At 37.1% G+C, this 17,333-nt stretch overlaps 3 protein-coding genes across 4 annotated transcripts; 2 read left to right on the top strand and 1 right to left on the bottom strand.

Moving 5' to 3' along the window:
* The first annotated feature begins 3,354 nt into the window (after nt 1–3,354).
* On the top strand, nt 3,355–4,494 carry LOC113685467 (uncharacterized). The gene is made up of 2 exons (XM_027202980.2): nt 3,355–3,706; nt 3,985–4,494. Exons 1-2 carry the CDS (start codon nt 3,403–3,405, stop codon nt 4,263–4,265), a joined length of 585 nt encoding a protein of 194 aa, XP_027058781.2. The 5' UTR covers nt 3,355–3,402; the 3' UTR covers nt 4,266–4,494.
* A 294-nt stretch (nt 4,495–4,788) lies between these two features.
* On the bottom strand, nt 4,789–8,963 carry LOC113685466 (Golgi-associated plant pathogenesis-related protein 1). Of its 2 annotated transcripts, none has more exons than XM_089197511.1 (4): nt 8,822–8,963; nt 6,398–6,465; nt 5,693–5,932; nt 4,789–5,429 (listed from the first exon to the last, which is right to left on the bottom strand). In XM_089197511.1, exons 1-4 carry the CDS (start codon nt 8,871–8,873, stop codon nt 5,133–5,135), a joined length of 657 nt encoding a protein of 218 aa, XP_089053637.1. In that variant the 5' UTR covers nt 8,874–8,963; the 3' UTR covers nt 4,789–5,132. The 2 variants fall into 2 exon arrangements, with proteins under 2 accessions (XP_089053637.1, XP_027058780.2); XM_027202979.2 differs by lacking the exon at nt 8,822–8,963 and adding an exon at nt 7,517–7,700.
* Nucleotides 8,964–10,009: 1,046 nt separating this feature from the next.
* LOC113685433 (uncharacterized) lies at nt 10,010–17,188 on the top strand. The gene is made up of 11 exons (XM_027202947.2): nt 10,010–10,277; nt 10,539–11,529; nt 11,998–12,146; nt 12,340–12,430; nt 12,966–13,051; nt 13,184–13,217; nt 13,345–13,379; nt 14,141–14,232; nt 14,925–15,230; nt 15,610–15,712; nt 16,536–17,188. Exons 1-11 carry the CDS (start codon nt 10,102–10,104, stop codon nt 16,720–16,722), a joined length of 2,250 nt encoding a protein of 749 aa, XP_027058748.2. The 5' UTR covers nt 10,010–10,101; the 3' UTR covers nt 16,723–17,188.
* Nucleotides 17,189–17,333: the final 145 nt, after the last annotated feature.

Genomic DNA, 17,333 nt, shown 5'->3' on the forward strand with positions numbered 1-17,333 from the left:
GCTTCAGTTCAAAGGTCAGCCGACCAGCCGATGCAAAGAATTTTGGGAGCAGCTTGAGAAGAGATGGGGTTGTTTCCCCGGCATGCATTGTACGATACTTAGCATATTTCTAGAAGCGTTTTCAAATACACTGTTATCATAAATAACAAACGCTTAGCTTTGTCAGTAACGACTAAAATGAAATTGTTCAAAACCACGCCAGGCTATTGCAGAAATCTATACAGCTTCTGCATGAAGGCTGGCCCCAATTACAATTTTGTTTATCAGGTTACCGAAGAAAGCTTCCTGGATGTGGTAGTCGGAAACAATTTTCTCGTGGCAAATAATGCATTAAAAATATTTATTTATTCATTCATCCATTCATTCACTCTTTCAAGTATATATTCATACGTTTATTATCTGTAAGCTTTCTTATTCATCTATTTGATAATTTATTTACATATCTATTTAATGGCGTATATATTCATTTATTATCGGAAGTTCTTCAGTTGCGTACCGAAAAAAAAAGACGAAGGTTTTATATTCGTGACATTGAGCCGACAAACAAACTTTATATGTGAGAACGAACCGATGAAAACTCAAAGGAAATACACGTGACCTGGGAAAAATTAAAAGATACTCACAAGATAAATCAAGCTGACTAAAAGGATTTATTGATATATGCCGCAAGTTTTTTCGTGAGTTTCAACCACAAAAATGCCTAGCAAAGGAATACGAACTTAAATAATTTAAGAAACTTAACACAAAACTGTTTTATTTCCCGTTTGTAATAAATAATTAGGCTGGTCTTTAGAAAGATATTAAAGCCTATGCACAGGTAGGGTCTAACTTCTTCATTGATGTAAGAATGAAAATGACGAGGCCGTAAATTCATATATAACTATTAGGCTTAAAATTTCCTGAGCACAATATACTCATTCGTGACCCCGATCTATTTATTTGGATAAAGAGTTGGTCTTCCTTATAATCCTATACATGTTTACTATCTTTTCGTGAATCCCAAACAAGGGCTTTAGGAATGCTAACTTTTCAGCTTCAACAAGCAAAAAATATTTTAAAAGAAACCTTTTCCAAGATTCCAGCGCAAGCGTGTTACGGTATTTATTTAAGAAAAGAGCGAGCCGTTTATGATGTCAAAATTTTATGTTTCGAGCGCGAAATTAAAATGGCGTTCCTGATAACTTTAATGAAAGTAGAATTGAAGGGAAAAGGTTATCTTTAGAAAATTGTTATTTTATTTTGGAAGAAGTCGACGCTTAAAGCAATGTGTTTAGGCGAATCTCGGTTGGTTATATCTGTCACTGTGGGTGACTGATTACCTTCGCAATAAGACTACACATATTCCTCTTTAGCTCACGGCTGCCTCACTTTTGAGAGGCAGAAATTCAGCCAACACGGCCCTAAAAATTTTGGTGAGACGTTTTGCTGAAAAGCGTACTAGACCTGAAAATGAGGCAGGTGATTAAATCATTAATTAATATACTGCAAACCCTTAAATCCTTGGATCCAAGTGAACAAAATTTTGGCTAGCATGACAGCAAAAACCAAAATATATTGTTCTGAGCCATGCTTTTATAGATTTAATTTCTCGAACAGTAGGAAAAAAACATCAGGAATAACGATAAATAATAAAACACCAATAAGCGAGATTATATCTAATTCAAAAAGAGGTAAAAGCTCCATGTTTTTGTGGGTCAATAACTGAATAATCTTTAGGCCAAAGGTCGCGAACTCCACACCTATCGGCTTAGAAATTCACCGGATCTTTTCACTTTCAAGTAGTTTAAAATCATATTCACCAGTTGAAAATAGTGCATTTATTTACTTATAAATTTTGTGTAGTTCCAGTTTTATTAGGCGGAAATATTGTAAACAAGAGACTGCTTTGCACAACATCTTTTTTGGAGTTTAAAGATATCTTTCACAGACTGACAAGTCGTAAAAAGAAACAGAAAATGAACTCGCTCCAAAAGATGTGGGGTTAAAATGAATGCAAAAGACCGATCAAATAGATTTTAACATTTACTGTATAATGAAATAATTTGATTACCGTTCCTAAGTCAATCTTGATTCAGCGATTTTGAGTGCAAGTTCAACCGAATTTCTATCATTGCATGACTTGGTGTCAAAATAGCAAAAATAGTTCTAAGGTGTTTATCCATAACTGAGAACGCCTGCATTATTAACTGCGTCAAAAGCGTTCTTTTCTGGACTATTATTATCTAGTTATTGCACTAATACCCAACAGTGATTTATCAGAATCGTTGATCTGACCAGCCTGATTCAGATAATGTTATTAAAAGATAGCGGTGAGTGGGAAATCTGTCTTCATAGGAAATGGGCAAAGTGTAAATAGTTTTGTCATCATTTCAAAACATGGTTCTTTAGGTGACAGTTGTTGCCGACCGTAATAGATCACTCCAATTTAAACATATTACGCAATAACAATGAGTATTCAAAAGCTTCAATTTACAAACTTGTTCAGTTGCTCTCAGGCAATAAGGAATAAAATAAGGTCTCTGAAATTCATATGTTTTCCTTAAGGAAAGCTGGAAAACGTCCTGTTCGTTTCTAAAAATTGCGGAGCATTCTATTTGAGATAAAATCAAACTTTTCACAATTTCAGATGGTGTTTAGTAAAATATGTGCAATAATAACTATATGCCAATGTCTCTGGAAATGAAAATTGTTCAGTTTCCTTGAGGTGTCAAGCCCCCTAAACTTTATTTCATAAATTTCCTCAAAACAAACAAACCGAACTTCTAACGCACTAAATACCCAAAGCTCATTCAAAAGGTTGCAGTGATTTCCATGATCAAATGCTGGCCATAAGGCTTAATTTGATGTCCCTAAAAACCAATTAAAAAAGTCATTATAACAAGTTAAATGGCTCTATCTATTACGCTGCGAAAATGACGACATAAAGGTCTATTGATAACCATGGTTTCCCCGACAACTGTGATCCATATTAGTTAATTGAAATCCTTACAATGGCAAAATTAGAGAATGAGAAGAATCGATTTTTCGAAACAAAAACCTCACGCGTCTTATCCCTTAATTCCAATTATAGAGTTCTTATGGCAATAACAAAAATCTTTTGTCTGCAAAACAAACATGGTGCAGATGGCTAGCGTGTTAAGGCTTCTTTTGAGCTGTTGTAATTATAAGCCTAAATTGCCTCACCTCGTATCTTAACAAGATTTTGCAAGGTAACTTATGGCTCACTAAAATTTTATGAATAGCTGTAACGACGTTTAATTACCAATTCACTGCTCATTATTATGTAATTAGCGTGTTCATTTATCTGTTTGATCTTGAACTCTGAAATAAATCCGAGAAAATCATCGATCCCATATGCCACTTCTGGGGTAAATCTCGAGCAATAAACAGTATTAAAAAGAAATGGATCTCAAGCAAACGGAGAGTTATTTTCGCGGCTACGTTTTTCTTCCATGCTGCAACGAAGAGCATTCGTATTTTCATGGGTATCAACCCAGTTATTACCCCTCGCAAGTTTCAAAATGTGACGCCATTTTACAAACAAGAAGAGATCGTCAAGTTTCTCATACATCCCGGTTTACGCCACACAGTGGTGAATATCGGTTGTTATTGCCCGCCACTCAGAGGGATGCACGACCACAGCCAAATGAAATTTGCCAACATAAACTCAGCGTAGGAAATTTGCCTGAGAAGGCATTATCAAGAGGTAATCACTTGAAATAATAGTTTTAATGTTTTTCTTACATCTCTTTTGGTAATTTGCCTCTTAGACTAATTTTGCAAACGTCGAAAATTAGCTAACTTTATAATGGACAAAACACCTAAGAGTGCATGACCTTGTTAAAAAAACTGCACTCGGCCTTTCTTGAATATCGCTCATCTTTAACATACTGCACACAAACTTGAGAAACACAGAGAAGCCTTAAATAATAATCGGATGACAATAAGCTTAAATGAAACAAAAATCTTACCTTACTATCGCAGATTTTCGCGAACACCGAGGTTTGAAAACGGAGGCTGGATACAAAAGAAAGCGAAACCGCACAATCTTCACCACAGACCAGTTGCAGCGGCTTGAAAATGAGTTCGATCGTCAACAGTATGTAGTTGGTACTCAAAGATTTTACCTTGCTGCTGACTTGGGGCTGAACGAAACACAGGTTAAAGTCTGGTTCCAGAATCGCAGAATTAAGTGGAGAAAAGAGAATTTAAGTCATCTGGGAAACTCAAAAAGTAACTGTGAAGCAGAAAACTTACATTTGTAGAAAGAAACAATGTCTTGCGTAATTTTAAAAATAGATTGCGTTGTTTTCAAGAAAAATTTAGAGAGCAAATCAAATTTTTATAATAGGGCTAGAAACCAGTAGCGAAGTAATCCTAATCAAAGATGTTATATGGAGATCTGTCGTTGTTTCCTGCAGCTTTCAATAATTCCAGTGAATCTTATTTCGATAAAATTACAACTCCTTATACTTCCTTTTCAAACGTCGCGTCGGGTCTTAGTGTTAAATCATCTACATTATTTCAGAGAAAAGACAGTTTGTAGGAAGGAAGATCTATTACTGAGTCAGTTTTGCGCCAGCTCATTTACGCTGAGTTCTGCGGAGCCTCAAATCATAGGATTATCAAAATTCGTTGGCAAGTAACAAGCATAAGCAAAACTTTGTGCGAAATTAGGGGGGGAGGACTATACGCGCTCCCTTTCTTAGGGAAATAGTTCTATATTATACCAAGTGAACTCTAAATAAGCAGGCGGGCGGGGTAAACGAATAAAATGAACCTACGAAGTATTTCATCAAGTTTTATTATCTTATGAAATTTGGTAGAAAAGCTGTAAACACGGGACGACGAAGCTATTCGTCTACAAAAACTAAGCCCGAAGTTCGTCATACGTGATCCGCCATTGTAACTCATTATCGGTTGTCTTTGATTCAGTCTTGACTCTTTGGGTTTTTTCCTTATCTAGACCGTTTCCATTTTGAGGTACGCTATACTTTTTAACACAATTTTTTTTATGGGTTGTCCTCTTCAAAATGTAATACTTTCACTTCGAAACAGGACTTAAACGACCTAAAACGCATGAAATTTATTCGACATCGTAAATGAAAGGATTCCCATTTTCCACTTTACTATCAGAAGCCAATTTTGACAACTATGATCGCGGAAATTATCAAAAGAACCTTGTTTGCAAAAGAGCAACATATCTGACCCGATACTCCCCCACCGAGAGAGGTAGGGGCTGTCGACGTTGCACTTGCTTCTGTGGGAGTAGGGGTAGTGGTTTTTGTTTCTTCTTTGATTGGTAAAACGTTCTGGCTAAACTGGAAACGATAATTTCCTGGAGGAGAATATCTTATCACCAAAACAAATCTGCCATCCTTTCTGGTGGCATATGCTGCTCCTATCTGTTTTGTGTTTTTCCACACAACCTGTAAGAAATATTTGAAAAAAATTAAAACTAGATAAACATTTGTAACTCTATCTTATCAATAAAACGTCAGGAAAAGTGCAAGGCTCTCTTTTCTACAAATTATCTTTGACTGAGACGAGCGATGACTGACTTTGAATCACGAAGCAACTGGCTATAGCGAATGTCCTTCTGATTGGAATGCTGATTAGTTCAGTTTGACTTACCCAATTCAAGTATTTTCTCTGTGGCGGACTTTTTTCACGAGTTCGTAAGTTCAATTACCTGAGTAAAGTGACCTGTCCTTAGAGAAAATCCTGGGTTGTTATAGTCATAATATTTGACCTCATCGTAGAAAGCTTTCGTTGCAGAGGTACAGGGTTCCATAGGCTTGCGAGAGGACAAATATAGGTTCTCTCCCACCGGGCTGTTTGCTGCGTGTTGAAACAGATTGTTTTCTGCCAGATAGTTCGCCCAGGATTGCGCACCTTGGGCGAGGTTGTCGCTCCAGACTAAAGGGCCGACCTACAGTTTAAAAATGAAATTTTCAGGAATTCAATGCTGGTGTAAGTTTGAAACTGTCGAAATTCGAAGTCTTCGAGATAACGGATTTAAAAATAGAGATTTAAATATAAAGGTATCAGATATACGTAATGGAAACGACCACAAAATTTACTCGTATATGTATAATCTGCATTACCTTTCGCTCATCAACTGAGGTCACTAATTGACGCCCACGCTCAGCGAATTCTTTGTTAAATTTTGAGCTCGGGATTTGTATCGCAAGAGGGTTGATGAGGTCTGGGCCCAAATCACCAAGTACGCATAGAAATAGACACCCAATAATCTAATTGTCTTGACAAAAATCTACATGTGGTTCAAAAGAAAGTGACTGTCAAGCTTCGGCAAAGAGAGCTTGAAGTTTCTCTTTCGAGCTGTTTCACTTTGTTTGCAGCTTAAGTTTTTAAATACAGGCTTATAATAATTTACCTGGTGCCTACTGCGATATTCATTATGCCACTTCACACACTGATCTTTGAACGGGAGAGCTGCATCCGCTACAAGTAATAAAGTGAAAAATGTTATTGAAGAATAAAGGAAAAACAAACAGACAAAATTATGGACGAAACAAAAAGAAAAATACACAATCTATTTTTAAAAGAAGAATCAATCGATGAACCAGTAATAAAATAAGAGAGCAAGGTGAAAAAAAAACTGAGCCGGGAAACGAAGAACATTAACCGAACGATCAAACTATAGAATCGAAGACGAACGATCGAGCAAATTATTTCCGAAAGGATCCGGAATGAAGATAATTATGTGAATGTATCGCGTAAAAATTCAACCGCAGAACAACTGCATGTCAAGGCCGGCTTCCCTGCTTAATTCAGCATCATTTGAATTTCGTGACTAATTAGGAAAAATAGCAACAAACCGCTTGAGCAATATAACAAATTGAGTGGCTGCAAATGGGCGAAGAGGGCTTTACAAAAGAAATGCTCGCTAAAGAAATGTTTAAAGCAAACCGAGAAAGGCCGGTGGTTGAAAATAAGCTTGTAAAATGTCACCTCTCTGCTATTAGAGCAGTTTTGGTACTTTCTTTTCAACTCAACGCTTTAGTTCCTAGTTTTATTCAGAGCGACTGCGTTTTCCGTCGATTTTCAACATTTACTTGCAAATTCGAATATTGGAAACTAAGGTACGATTGAAAACATCTCGAAAACTAGAATTAAGTTTCTGTTTCATGAAGCGAAATGTACCGCCAAGTTTTCATGCGTCGCTTATCTAAATAAGTTTAAATGAGTCCATGAGCATCATTCATAGAGTAAGTGAAAATGAACCACTTTTGTATATGAGCAGAATCAAAACAATTAACGTGTCTGCACGTGATACAGTAAGTAGTCCGTTTAAGACTCTGATTCCAAACAGACGCGTTTGAAACTAGACATAATTGTCCTGAGCATCAAAAATAAGCATTGGGAAAGGAAAACCGAAAAAAAAATTGCCGAGCGACATGCATGAGTTGCAATATTTCTTAAAACATGTTGTGACCTGCAAGTGAAATTTCCGCCTGCTAAAAGACTCAGATGAGATTTGAAAGGATCTTACCCTTGTCAAATGCGACATTGAGAAACATGAACGTAGTTATCAGTAAATCAGTCCAGTTCATTGTAGACCTAAGAACCGGTACCTCTCTTCTCCAGTGGCTGATATGACGCGATGTGGTGCGTGTGTATGTTTTAGCCCAGTATCGCTCAGCTGTCGAGTTATTTATAACTGCTATACTTGATTTAAAATAGACAGATAAATGTATTTGCATAAAATATAAACATAAGTTTTGTGGCATCAGAAGTTTATTTTCGATTGCCGCGGTCACGAATGTTAAAAAGTAACGAAGTAGAAGCCCGCAATATTTCGTACACAGCCGTCCGCTCTCAGAAGATAATCTAAAGTGGCCTTCTGTCTAAATTTTCCTTGAAGGCGAAGTGCAGGAATGAACGATAGAAATGCGTGGTCGCCATGGCGAAGATTAACGGCTACCAGCGGACAGCCACAGCAGGTGTCAGAAACCTACCTGCTGATTATTGGTTCCAGTATTTTTATTTCACAGTTTCATACCAAGAGTCGTAAATGGTTGAAATTAGTTCAGAACCAAATAGTAATTTAAACAATCAAAATAACCAACAGGAATCTTAATATTTGCCTTCAACTTTGAAACAGCTCTTACTTATAATCGGTAAATACTTGATTTCGATTTCTCTAATGAACTTTCAAAACTAAGAATGCTGTATAAGGAAGTTCAAAGATTTTCCCAAGCTCGTGCAATACCCGCTGTGTAAGATTATTCGAGTGCAGATCTCTTAACATAATCAATTTAAGCCATGTACTTTGAATAGTATGCTTTTATTGAATTTTTTTGATTTCTTAAGTGGAAAGAACCGAGTGCGAGGCGAGTGCGACGCCACGCGCGGGTTGAAAAGCTCCTCACTCCACCCGCGACCCGCCCTCGCATTCTCCTCGCATTTTCATGCACTCGAATGAAATACGCAAAAGAAACGCCTGTTCTACACCCTAAGAGCACGATTTTGAAATCAAGTGTTTTTAAATTAAAAATTCGTTTGTAAAGAGATGAAAGAAAAACGCCAAATGGGCCTCTATTAATGGTGACTACAAATCAGATTTACTTCGCTGCCTGCACGTAGAGGTAAAATTCTCATAAGGCAACCATTACATAATATTGCATAAAATGTCACTATGCTACGATCAAAATCTGCCAGACCTGGTAACATACAATGCATTCATGTATTTTTAATTTCACCGGGTCAATAACATATTAGTCAGAGAGTCAGAGAGGAACTTTGGTGCTCTACCTACCTAGTTACGTCAATTGCCTGGCAAACAAAAGGTACTTACCTACGTACAAATCACTTGGAAGAAGAAAAAACGCGATAAATGCAAGAAACATTTTCTCAGTACTGATTTTGTTTGGTCTTCATTACGGCATACAGTAAGATGAGATCAGAAAAGGTACATCCCACTATTTGGGACGTTTGTCCATCACCATTGGTGACAAAGCAATAAAAAAGCTCCCCTGCGGCGTCGACAAAAATTTGGATCGGACCGGATCGGATCGGATCACGGACTGAATCAAGGATCGGGTCGCGTAAACCATATGCTAAACTGCGTAAAATCCGCAAACCGAAAAGAACAGCAAAACCGAAAAACCGAATTAAAAATAGCCAAAACCCCAAAACCGAAAATCCCAATGCCCCCCTCCTGATTGAAGAATGATACGTACCTTTCACTTGCCTTTGTCCATGGCGGTATTACACAACACTCCTCGACATAGCCGTGAAAGAGACTACATAGAGTTGTGGGGCAAAAAAACTTTCAAATGGACTGGCACTTCATTATGTCACGCAGACTCTATTTTGGCTTGTTACGCAACATCTCTAATATTCATTGAAAATATTTTAATTTTTTCGCATCCCCTTTTTTTTAACTCTTTATTATTTTGTAAACGATTTGATTGTGTATTTTCAAAACTCTTCTTTTTTCCGGACCGTGATCCGATGCGTCAGGTTTTGGGGGAAAAAAACTTTCAATGGGGCCTGCGTTCAATTATGCCACGCGGACCTTATTTTGGCTTGTCACGCAAAAGTTCTAATTTCATTTGACAGGATCCGATCCATGATCCGCGATCCGATCCGTCATCCGATCGGTGATCCGGTCCCTGATCCAATCTGTGATCCGACCCGGTCCGATCCAGATTTTGTCGACGCCGAGCTCCCCTAAGAAAAATCCAGAATCCTAAAGAAGATTCGATGAACTAAACATTGTCTGCAAGATTTATCTTCTTCCCAAACATTGGGGAACGACGCTGCGATGAACCCTGCCCTGATTAACAAACAATTCATCGTTGTTGGAAATTTAAAATTCTGTGCACATATGCAATAACTAAACTTTGCGTTATCTATCAATCAATCATCTGAGAAGGGGTGCAAGGAAAATGTGCGCCCTCTTGTTGGGAGGCCTGTGTCAACAACCCCACAACTCTTTGCGAGCCGAAACTTGTGTGGCAGAGAACTGGGCCGAGTATTCGAGCGGAAAATTCGAAAATCGTTTGGTTCTCAAACTATCAGTTTGCCTTTGGGAAATAGGCATTTTTTTGTCCTAATTCATTAAAAAGTCAAATGTCTAAGAAATCAAGAGTGGTAAAGACGTATGGAAGGCATAAACATCGGACTGTGAAGGCTCAAATTTGGCTGTCTCCTGACGAAAATGTTCATTCCCCGTTTGGAAACGGTTTCCCCTCCAAAATCGAAGCAAGCTCATCGAAAAATGTTTTCAAGCCGAAGTCGTCAAAATGGTGAGACACATCTCTGTTATTCCTGGTTAAAACAGCCTCGTTTTACCGAGGTGAGATGAGAACCTTAATCGGTGCAAATCGATGAATGAACTCTATCGTCCAATGGTTTTTTGTCAGGTGGAATTTTGGGACAAAACCACATTTCCGAGCTAAATTGCGATCTCCCTGTTTACAAAAATTCACTGTAAAAATGGAAACAAATGACAAGAAGTGTTTTATTGCTTGTAGGCAATCTAATGGTTGAGTGTTTTATTTTGTCAGGTCCAAGCACTCGAACAAAGTTACAACCTCACAAGCTTCATCTGCTTACGAAAGCTGTGCGATTCCAATCGTTGAGAAACAAGAACTTATAATAATCGATGACAAAGAAAACAGCCATACTTCAAATTCGTCAGCTGATGACCAAAAGGAGAGGAAGTTCAAAAGGAAAAGGCAAACACTATTCAGTAATTGTACGCCGCTATCAACACAAAAAGGTTCAAATGTTGATTCAACTTGTCCGTCGGAAAGTGAAAAGTCGGTAGTCAAAACACCTGAGGTTGTTTTGGTGAATGATAGTTTAGAGATTAGAGAGAAAAGCACCCGCCATATTTACGATGTCATTTGTGTTGAAGACAGCGTAGAAGATGTTGTTTTTCAATCTGGTTGCAATAACCCAACAAATTTAAGTATAAATACGTCAAATGGAAAGCCAAATTTGAGTGGAAATGCTTCTGTATTCAGCGATTGTTCTTCAATATCAAGAGATGGAGAAAATCGCGATTTAGGAAATAAAGACTGCATCCAACTTAACAAAAACAACAACGCAGTTTATCAATTTGACAGCTGCCACTCAACCTATGCCACTTCAACTCCAGTATTTAATGGTGACAATTATTTAGCAATTGGAGGAGTAGGCCAATCAGATTCCCAAAACTCTTATTCAATAGATGGTAAGGTTATTTTGGAACCAATTAGAATCACACCAATTCAGTGGGAGAAATCATTGTTATTGTTATCTTCAACTGAAAAACCTAGCAACGAGAAAACTAGCCAGTTGTCATCTGATGAGCACAAAAATTCAGTAGCACTTGAAACTTTGAGCTTAACCAGCAGTGACAGGACATCCAAAGAGATGAAAGAGTGTGTGGTTTCCTTGGAGAAGTTGAGGATAACACCCTTAAAAAAGAAGGGTAAATATCTCACAGCAACATTATCTGGTGATGGAAGCCTTCCATTCATTAACAGAGGGAAGTCCCAGCTCTCATTTGCTGTAAGTGCACTCCTAACTGTTGAAGAAATGATGATGATGATGATGAGCAGAATAATAATTTGCTATATGATAAGCTGAATAATACACACATTTTGATTGGTTTTAAGTTACGATCTTTTAGAGGACTGACACGTGGATGATGTCACCATGTAAATCAGATACATCCAATAATGCATTGCCATGTATCTAAAAAGTAATAGATTGCAGGAGAAGTCAAAATGTTGGAAGAACATCAGTGTCATAACTGGCTGCACCTCATTTGCCACTTTTTTCTTCTTGCCACATTTTGACAACATCAGTGATCTGTTATTCAACAGATGCACATCAACATGGAATCTATTTTCTAAATGCATAATCAATTTTATGTTTTGCATGTGACATACAATATATTGGAGTACACAAGTTTCTTCTATGTAATCAGCTCATTTTGAAATGATACTTACAATTTTAATTTCTTACATTTTGAAGGAAGCTTTAACTCCAGTCAAGAAAAACCTTACCAAAACAAACTTTGGAAAGGAGTCTGAAGAAGTAAAAGAACTCACTAATTTTGAGAAAGTCCTGATGGAGTGCAATCAAGAGAGACCACTGAAATTTTCAGAAATCTTAGACAAGAGGTAAGCATCTGTGTTACCTTGATACCACACAAAATTCACATACTTCATTCAAAAAGAAAAGTATGAAATCCAGAAAAGAGAAATAATAATCAGATCTTAGGAATTGAAGAGCTAAGTTACAGAGCCAATGAAATTAAGTTACACTGCTGTACTTGACGAGGCTGTTACAACATGTAATTTTCTTCCTTTGCAGTTTACTGGAGCGTTGTGTTAAAATTGGAGAGGGAGTTTATGGAGAAGTATTTAAATCTCAGTATAAAAATGGACAATCAATTGCACTGAAGGTGAATTATACTGATTTTTGTCTATTATAATGAAATCAACACTTCTGGCCACAGGCAATAAATTGTGTCATAAACAGGGGTGTAGTTTAGTTTTTTGTTCTCTTATTGTTTGTGTCTGGCTGTGATTTGGCTATTCAGCATTATTCCTGGACACTATTTTGAAAAGTAATTTCAATTTCAAAATTGTCAATCCAATTGGTTTACTCAGTTGGCAATTAACAAAGATGGACCAAAAAATTCACTTGAATTGATGCAATGGAACGATGTTCCAGAAATTGATTACCAATTTTTCGGTGTGTCTTATTAGCAATAAGCAATGAGAGTCAGTTAGTATGTTAGTATGCTTTGTGTAACTCTGGTATAAGTAGACAAGCATCATATACCAAGAACATGAACGTTCTTTCTTTTTATCTTCCACTTGTGTATGCAGTGATTTCTCTTAATATACAAATAATTATGTTTTAAGTGTTTAGCTCTGGAGGTTTAAAGTGCATGGTTTTTTTAATGTGTTTGAAATTCAGTATGTTATTGACAGATCATCCCAGTTGAAGGTGATTTTCAAGTGAATGGTGAACCTCAGAAATCATTTGAAGAAATTTTGCCTGAGATTGTTATTTCCAAGTAAGGTTCAAAACTCCTATTTTAAATTTAACACATAAAGTACAAATGATTTGAACTCTTATGATATGAAAACCTTCATAAATGATTCAATAATATTGTGAATGCTGACATTGTCAATATTCATTTTAATAGGGAGCTGAGTTTACTTGGAGAGTCTCTTGAGAATGTAAGAATTTCAAACATTTTCCATCAGATAATTAGTTTGTGTCATTCTGTCAGTCAATAAATTAAATAAAATGCCTAAAAAGGTGTCAGTTCATTCATTTATTGCTGTTTTGTTTCCAAATGTTAAGGACAATGGGACCACAACCTTCATCACTGTTCACAGGTTGGTACAGCTCTTTACTTCTTGATACCATTTGATACCTCTTTTTCTTGCCCGAGTAGCTGGCATTTTTAGGGGATCTTTGAAAAATGGAGCAGAGATGAAGCAAGGGTACAGAACTCAAAGAATTAGACGCTTTGCAGATGGAGGCTTTGCCAGTCATCAAAGACCCAAACAACTGCTTGCTACTAAGGATAATTCTTTACTATTCAAAACTGGCAAACAAAGCCTTGTAAAGATGTCTGATTTAAGACACTCGTGTCCAGTTTAAACACACTCTTTGGACACTATTAAAATTATTATTACACCTGTATGTCCAATTTTGGACACTAGTGTCCCATTTTAGACACAAGTGTCTAGTTTTGGACACTCACGTTTGATTTTGGACACTAGTGTCTCATCTGAGATTCTAGTGTCAGATTTTGGACACCAATGTCATATTTTGGCACCAGTGTCTAAATCAGACTCTGTCGTCTGAAATCGGAGACTGACGTTCAAACACGATTTTTCAAGAATGCCTATGATATTGAATGTTTAAAATGATTAAAACCTGGATTTTGATGGAATTCAATTTTTTTTTACATTCGTAAATAACCAGACAAAATGTTGGGCCATCCATGGAAGTGACTGTCCAAAACTTACATTTTGCTAAGCATTGTCCATTGTCCAGTCGCTATTTCATGCAGTAATTAGACTCTTCATTTTACACATTTCTGAATGCTAAATTTCACTTTTTTTTACGTTGAATTCTATTTGTTGTTAAGTGTGACGTGTATTCAAGGTGGATATCCCAGCTATTTGATATCGGAGTGGGACAAATGGGATACTAAACACACATCAGAAAATGACAAGCCTGGTAAGAGATACTCAATAAACTGTATTGACATTTGGCTCTATATTTTGTGCGCATACTTGTCCAGTCTCTGAAAAGGATAAGCTGATCCTTTGACCCCTAAAAGTGACTGGCATCTAATTTCTTAATTTCTCCTTACAATATCTTTCCAGAATCAAACATTAAGGTTAAGGGAATAAAGGAAATGATCAACCACTGAAGAAGCTTTTAATTGTTTAAAAAATTTCCTTATCAGCACCTTAGGAAGCGTAAATAGAACAGTATGGTGAATTATGCAAACTGGTGTGAGAGTGTAACGCTTTAATAGCGATTTAATTGCTCAAGTCTCCCTCAGGTTTCCCGCTTTTAGATACAATTTACATCATTTTGCCTCTTCTCTCACCCCTAATCACACTCTGGCTAGTTGGGTATTCAGGTATACCCGCGTTTAAAATTAAAAATATTAACAGCTGTCACTTTTTTACTTTAAGATATTTCCTTATTCTATAACCTTCTTCATGTGATGTGCTGTTCTGCTTTTGTGATAAGAATACATGAAAGTCATATATTTGTACTGCGGAAAATACATTTTAAGCAAATGAAGATCATCGCAGTATATACTCAACTTAAGCAGTTATTTCTCAACTGCTTAAGTTGAGTATATACTGCGATGATCTTCATTTGCTTAAAATGTTCTGCTTTTGTTGATACTGTAGATATCTTCCCGAGTGATCAGTTCTTCATTGTGTTCGAGTTTTCAAATGGTGGCAAAGATTTGGAGAGCTTTGAGTTCAACTCCCTGTCAGAGGCATGGAGCATACTGCATCAGACGGCCCTTGGACTGGCGGTGGCTGAGAACGCGCTTGAATTTGAGCACCGTGATCTGCACTGGGGAAATGTTTTAATTTGTAAGACTGGGGACCAGTTTGTAGAGAGCACTTTGCAAGGAGAGAAAAAGCTGGTACCGAGTCATGGTGTCCGAGTTAGTCTGATCGACTTTACTCTCTCACGGCTGAAAAAAGGTACCCAAATACAAATACAAAGAGCAAGTTTCTATAGAGTCGAAAGAAATAAGATATTACATTGGTTTTGCTTTAATTACCTCTGTGATTGATCAAGAGAAATCGGGCCACCCTCTCAACCAATCAGATGTAAAATTAAAAAAGCGACGTGGTTGCGCACGTTTTCCGCCCTTGCTGGCTTGTTTTTATTTGAGTTTACACTGGTTCTTTTTCCAGGAAAATTTCGAAAAAAAAAATTCCAAGTTCTCTCTGAACCAGACCATATAAAAACGTCCTTTCCATTATTTACGTTCTCTTTGATGCTTAATCATTTCTTTTGGATTAAAAGTCCCTCTTTTTTTTTTTTTGTTTTGTTTTTTTTTTTTTTCTTTTACTGCAGATGGCGTGACGGTGTTTTGTAACATGGCAGAGGATGAATCGTTGTTCACTGGCAGAGGAGACTATCAATTTGATGTGTATCGGCTCATGAAGAAAGCAAACAAGTACGTACTGTTTAACTGCACGAGTAGCAGTAAGAAAATTGTCGTGTTTACATTGTAAGTGCTTATCTTATCGGAATTTACACTCCAGAAAGTCTAACTGTTTAAGGGAAAGAATCAAGTTTGTTTCAATGGCTGTGAATATATGAAAGTCATATATTTGAACTGCGGATAAAGACGTGAATATGAAAACGGTCTTTGCAGTTATGAACACTACCTAAGCAGTAGTGAAAATATATGACTTTCATATATTCACAGCCATTTATTCACCGCTTCACGAGTTTATTTGGAACCAACATAGTGACCAGCTCCCAGTTGGCTTGTTAGCTCAGTTGGTAGAGCACTGCACCGGTATCGCAGATATCATGGGTTCAAATCCCGTACAGGCCTGAATTTTTTCAGGCCTTCTTTCACTACTGCTTAAGTAGTGTTCATAACTGCGGAGATCGCTTTCATTTTCACAAGTTTGTTTCCTCGCTCACCACGTTTTTGGAGAAAAAAAATAGAATCGTATTAGTAAGCTGAAGGGAACCTTTTAGCGTTCTCTTTGCCCCTGTTATTAGCGCTGCGGGACGCGACTTTATCCACCCGAAGGAATATTTGAGACCAGTCGGGGACAGGTCTGCCGGAGGTCTGACACTGCTAAATCCCATACAGACCTCTGGAAGAAACGTTCGTGCTGAAACGCTAATGAAAAGGACCTGCTCGTGGCCTCGAGCTCTAGTGACTGACCAGAGTCTTAGAGTAAATTGTTTGAACCATGTTATGTTTATATGGGTGCTTAAAGGAAAAACAAGTTTTATTGTCCTTCCTTCCTGTTTCATAGGAACGACTGGGAGCCATTTGAGCCTCACTCAAACGTGCTATGGCTTCACTACCTTGCCGACAAAATGTTAAAGAAGAAGAAATACCCGAGAAAAGATAAAGAAACGGAGACACAGCTGAAGATGTTTTTGAGACAAGCAAGAAAATGCTCCTCTGCTACAGACATTATCCATGAGCTTTTCGCTTAAAATGGGAAATCAAATTACAATTTTTTTGGACCGATCTGGGTTAGCAAATAGTTTCTATGAAACTTCAAATAAGGGATAGGTGTTTACTCGCTATGAGTAGCATGTAAAGTACATGAGTTAGTAGAAGTGTAAAATCAAAATCAATATGTAAATAGACGATCTTTTGGATTTTAGAATATATATCATAGAGCTCAAATAGTTAATAATCGATAATATGCCGATGCCACTTATGTTCGCTTTGTTCCCCACTCATCCCACCTCCCCTTTTCAACCAAATTGTATCGTGGACAATTCGGAAAAAGGGAAATTGATACAAAATTACCAATTTGACCACGTTGTAATATTGAAACTTTTATTAGCAATATTGCATTTTAAGAGGTTTTAATGCCTACTAACTGGGTTTTCTTTAAATTCTCAATAGCATATCGTGTAAATAGTAGCCGATATTATTAAAATTGCAATTCAATCTAAGGGATTATGATTTTATCTCCATGTTAAGTCTAATTACTGTCTGTACGGCAAAAATTATGGAACCGACCTATAGCAGACGGAATTGTCCAGAGTAATATAGACTAGGCCTAAAATACAACCAAACCTATCCCTGTTTGAAA

The sequence above is a fragment of the Pocillopora damicornis genome, chromosome 2 (assembly GCF_964200805.1).
Source record: "Pocillopora damicornis chromosome 2, jaPocDami1.2, whole genome shotgun sequence".
Classification (NCBI taxonomy): Eukaryota; Metazoa; Cnidaria; class Anthozoa; order Scleractinia; family Pocilloporidae; genus Pocillopora; species Pocillopora damicornis.

Excerpts from the sequence above, each read along its gene's own strand:
- LOC113685466 (XM_027202979.2), bottom strand. The coding sequence starts at position 7,577 with ATGAACTGGACTGATTTACTGATAACTACGTTCATGTTTCTCAATGTC. Across the intron at positions 6,466-7,516 it reads CAATGTCGCATTTGACAAGG|CGGATGCAGCTCTCCCGTTC; the intron begins GTAAGATCCTTT and ends TATTACTTGTAG. Across the intron at positions 5,933-6,397 it reads AATATCGCAGTAGGCACCAG|GTCGGCCCTTTAGTCTGGAG; the intron begins GTAAATTATTAT and ends TTTAAACTGTAG.
- LOC113685467 (XM_027202980.2), top strand. The coding sequence starts at position 3,403 with ATGGATCTCAAGCAAACGGAGAGTTATTTTCGCGGCTACGTTTTTCTT. Across the intron at positions 3,707-3,984 it reads TGAGAAGGCATTATCAAGAG|ATTTTCGCGAACACCGAGGT; the intron begins GTAATCACTTGA and ends TTACTATCGCAG.
- LOC113685433 (XM_027202947.2), top strand. The coding sequence starts at position 10,102 with ATGTCTAAGAAATCAAGAGTGGTAAAGACGTATGGAAGGCATAAACAT. Across the intron at positions 10,278-10,538 it reads AAGCCGAAGTCGTCAAAATG|GTCCAAGCACTCGAACAAAG; the intron begins GTGAGACACATC and ends TTATTTTGTCAG. Across the intron at positions 15,713-16,535 it reads CTCATGAAGAAAGCAAACAA|GAACGACTGGGAGCCATTTG; the intron begins GTACGTACTGTT and ends CCTGTTTCATAG.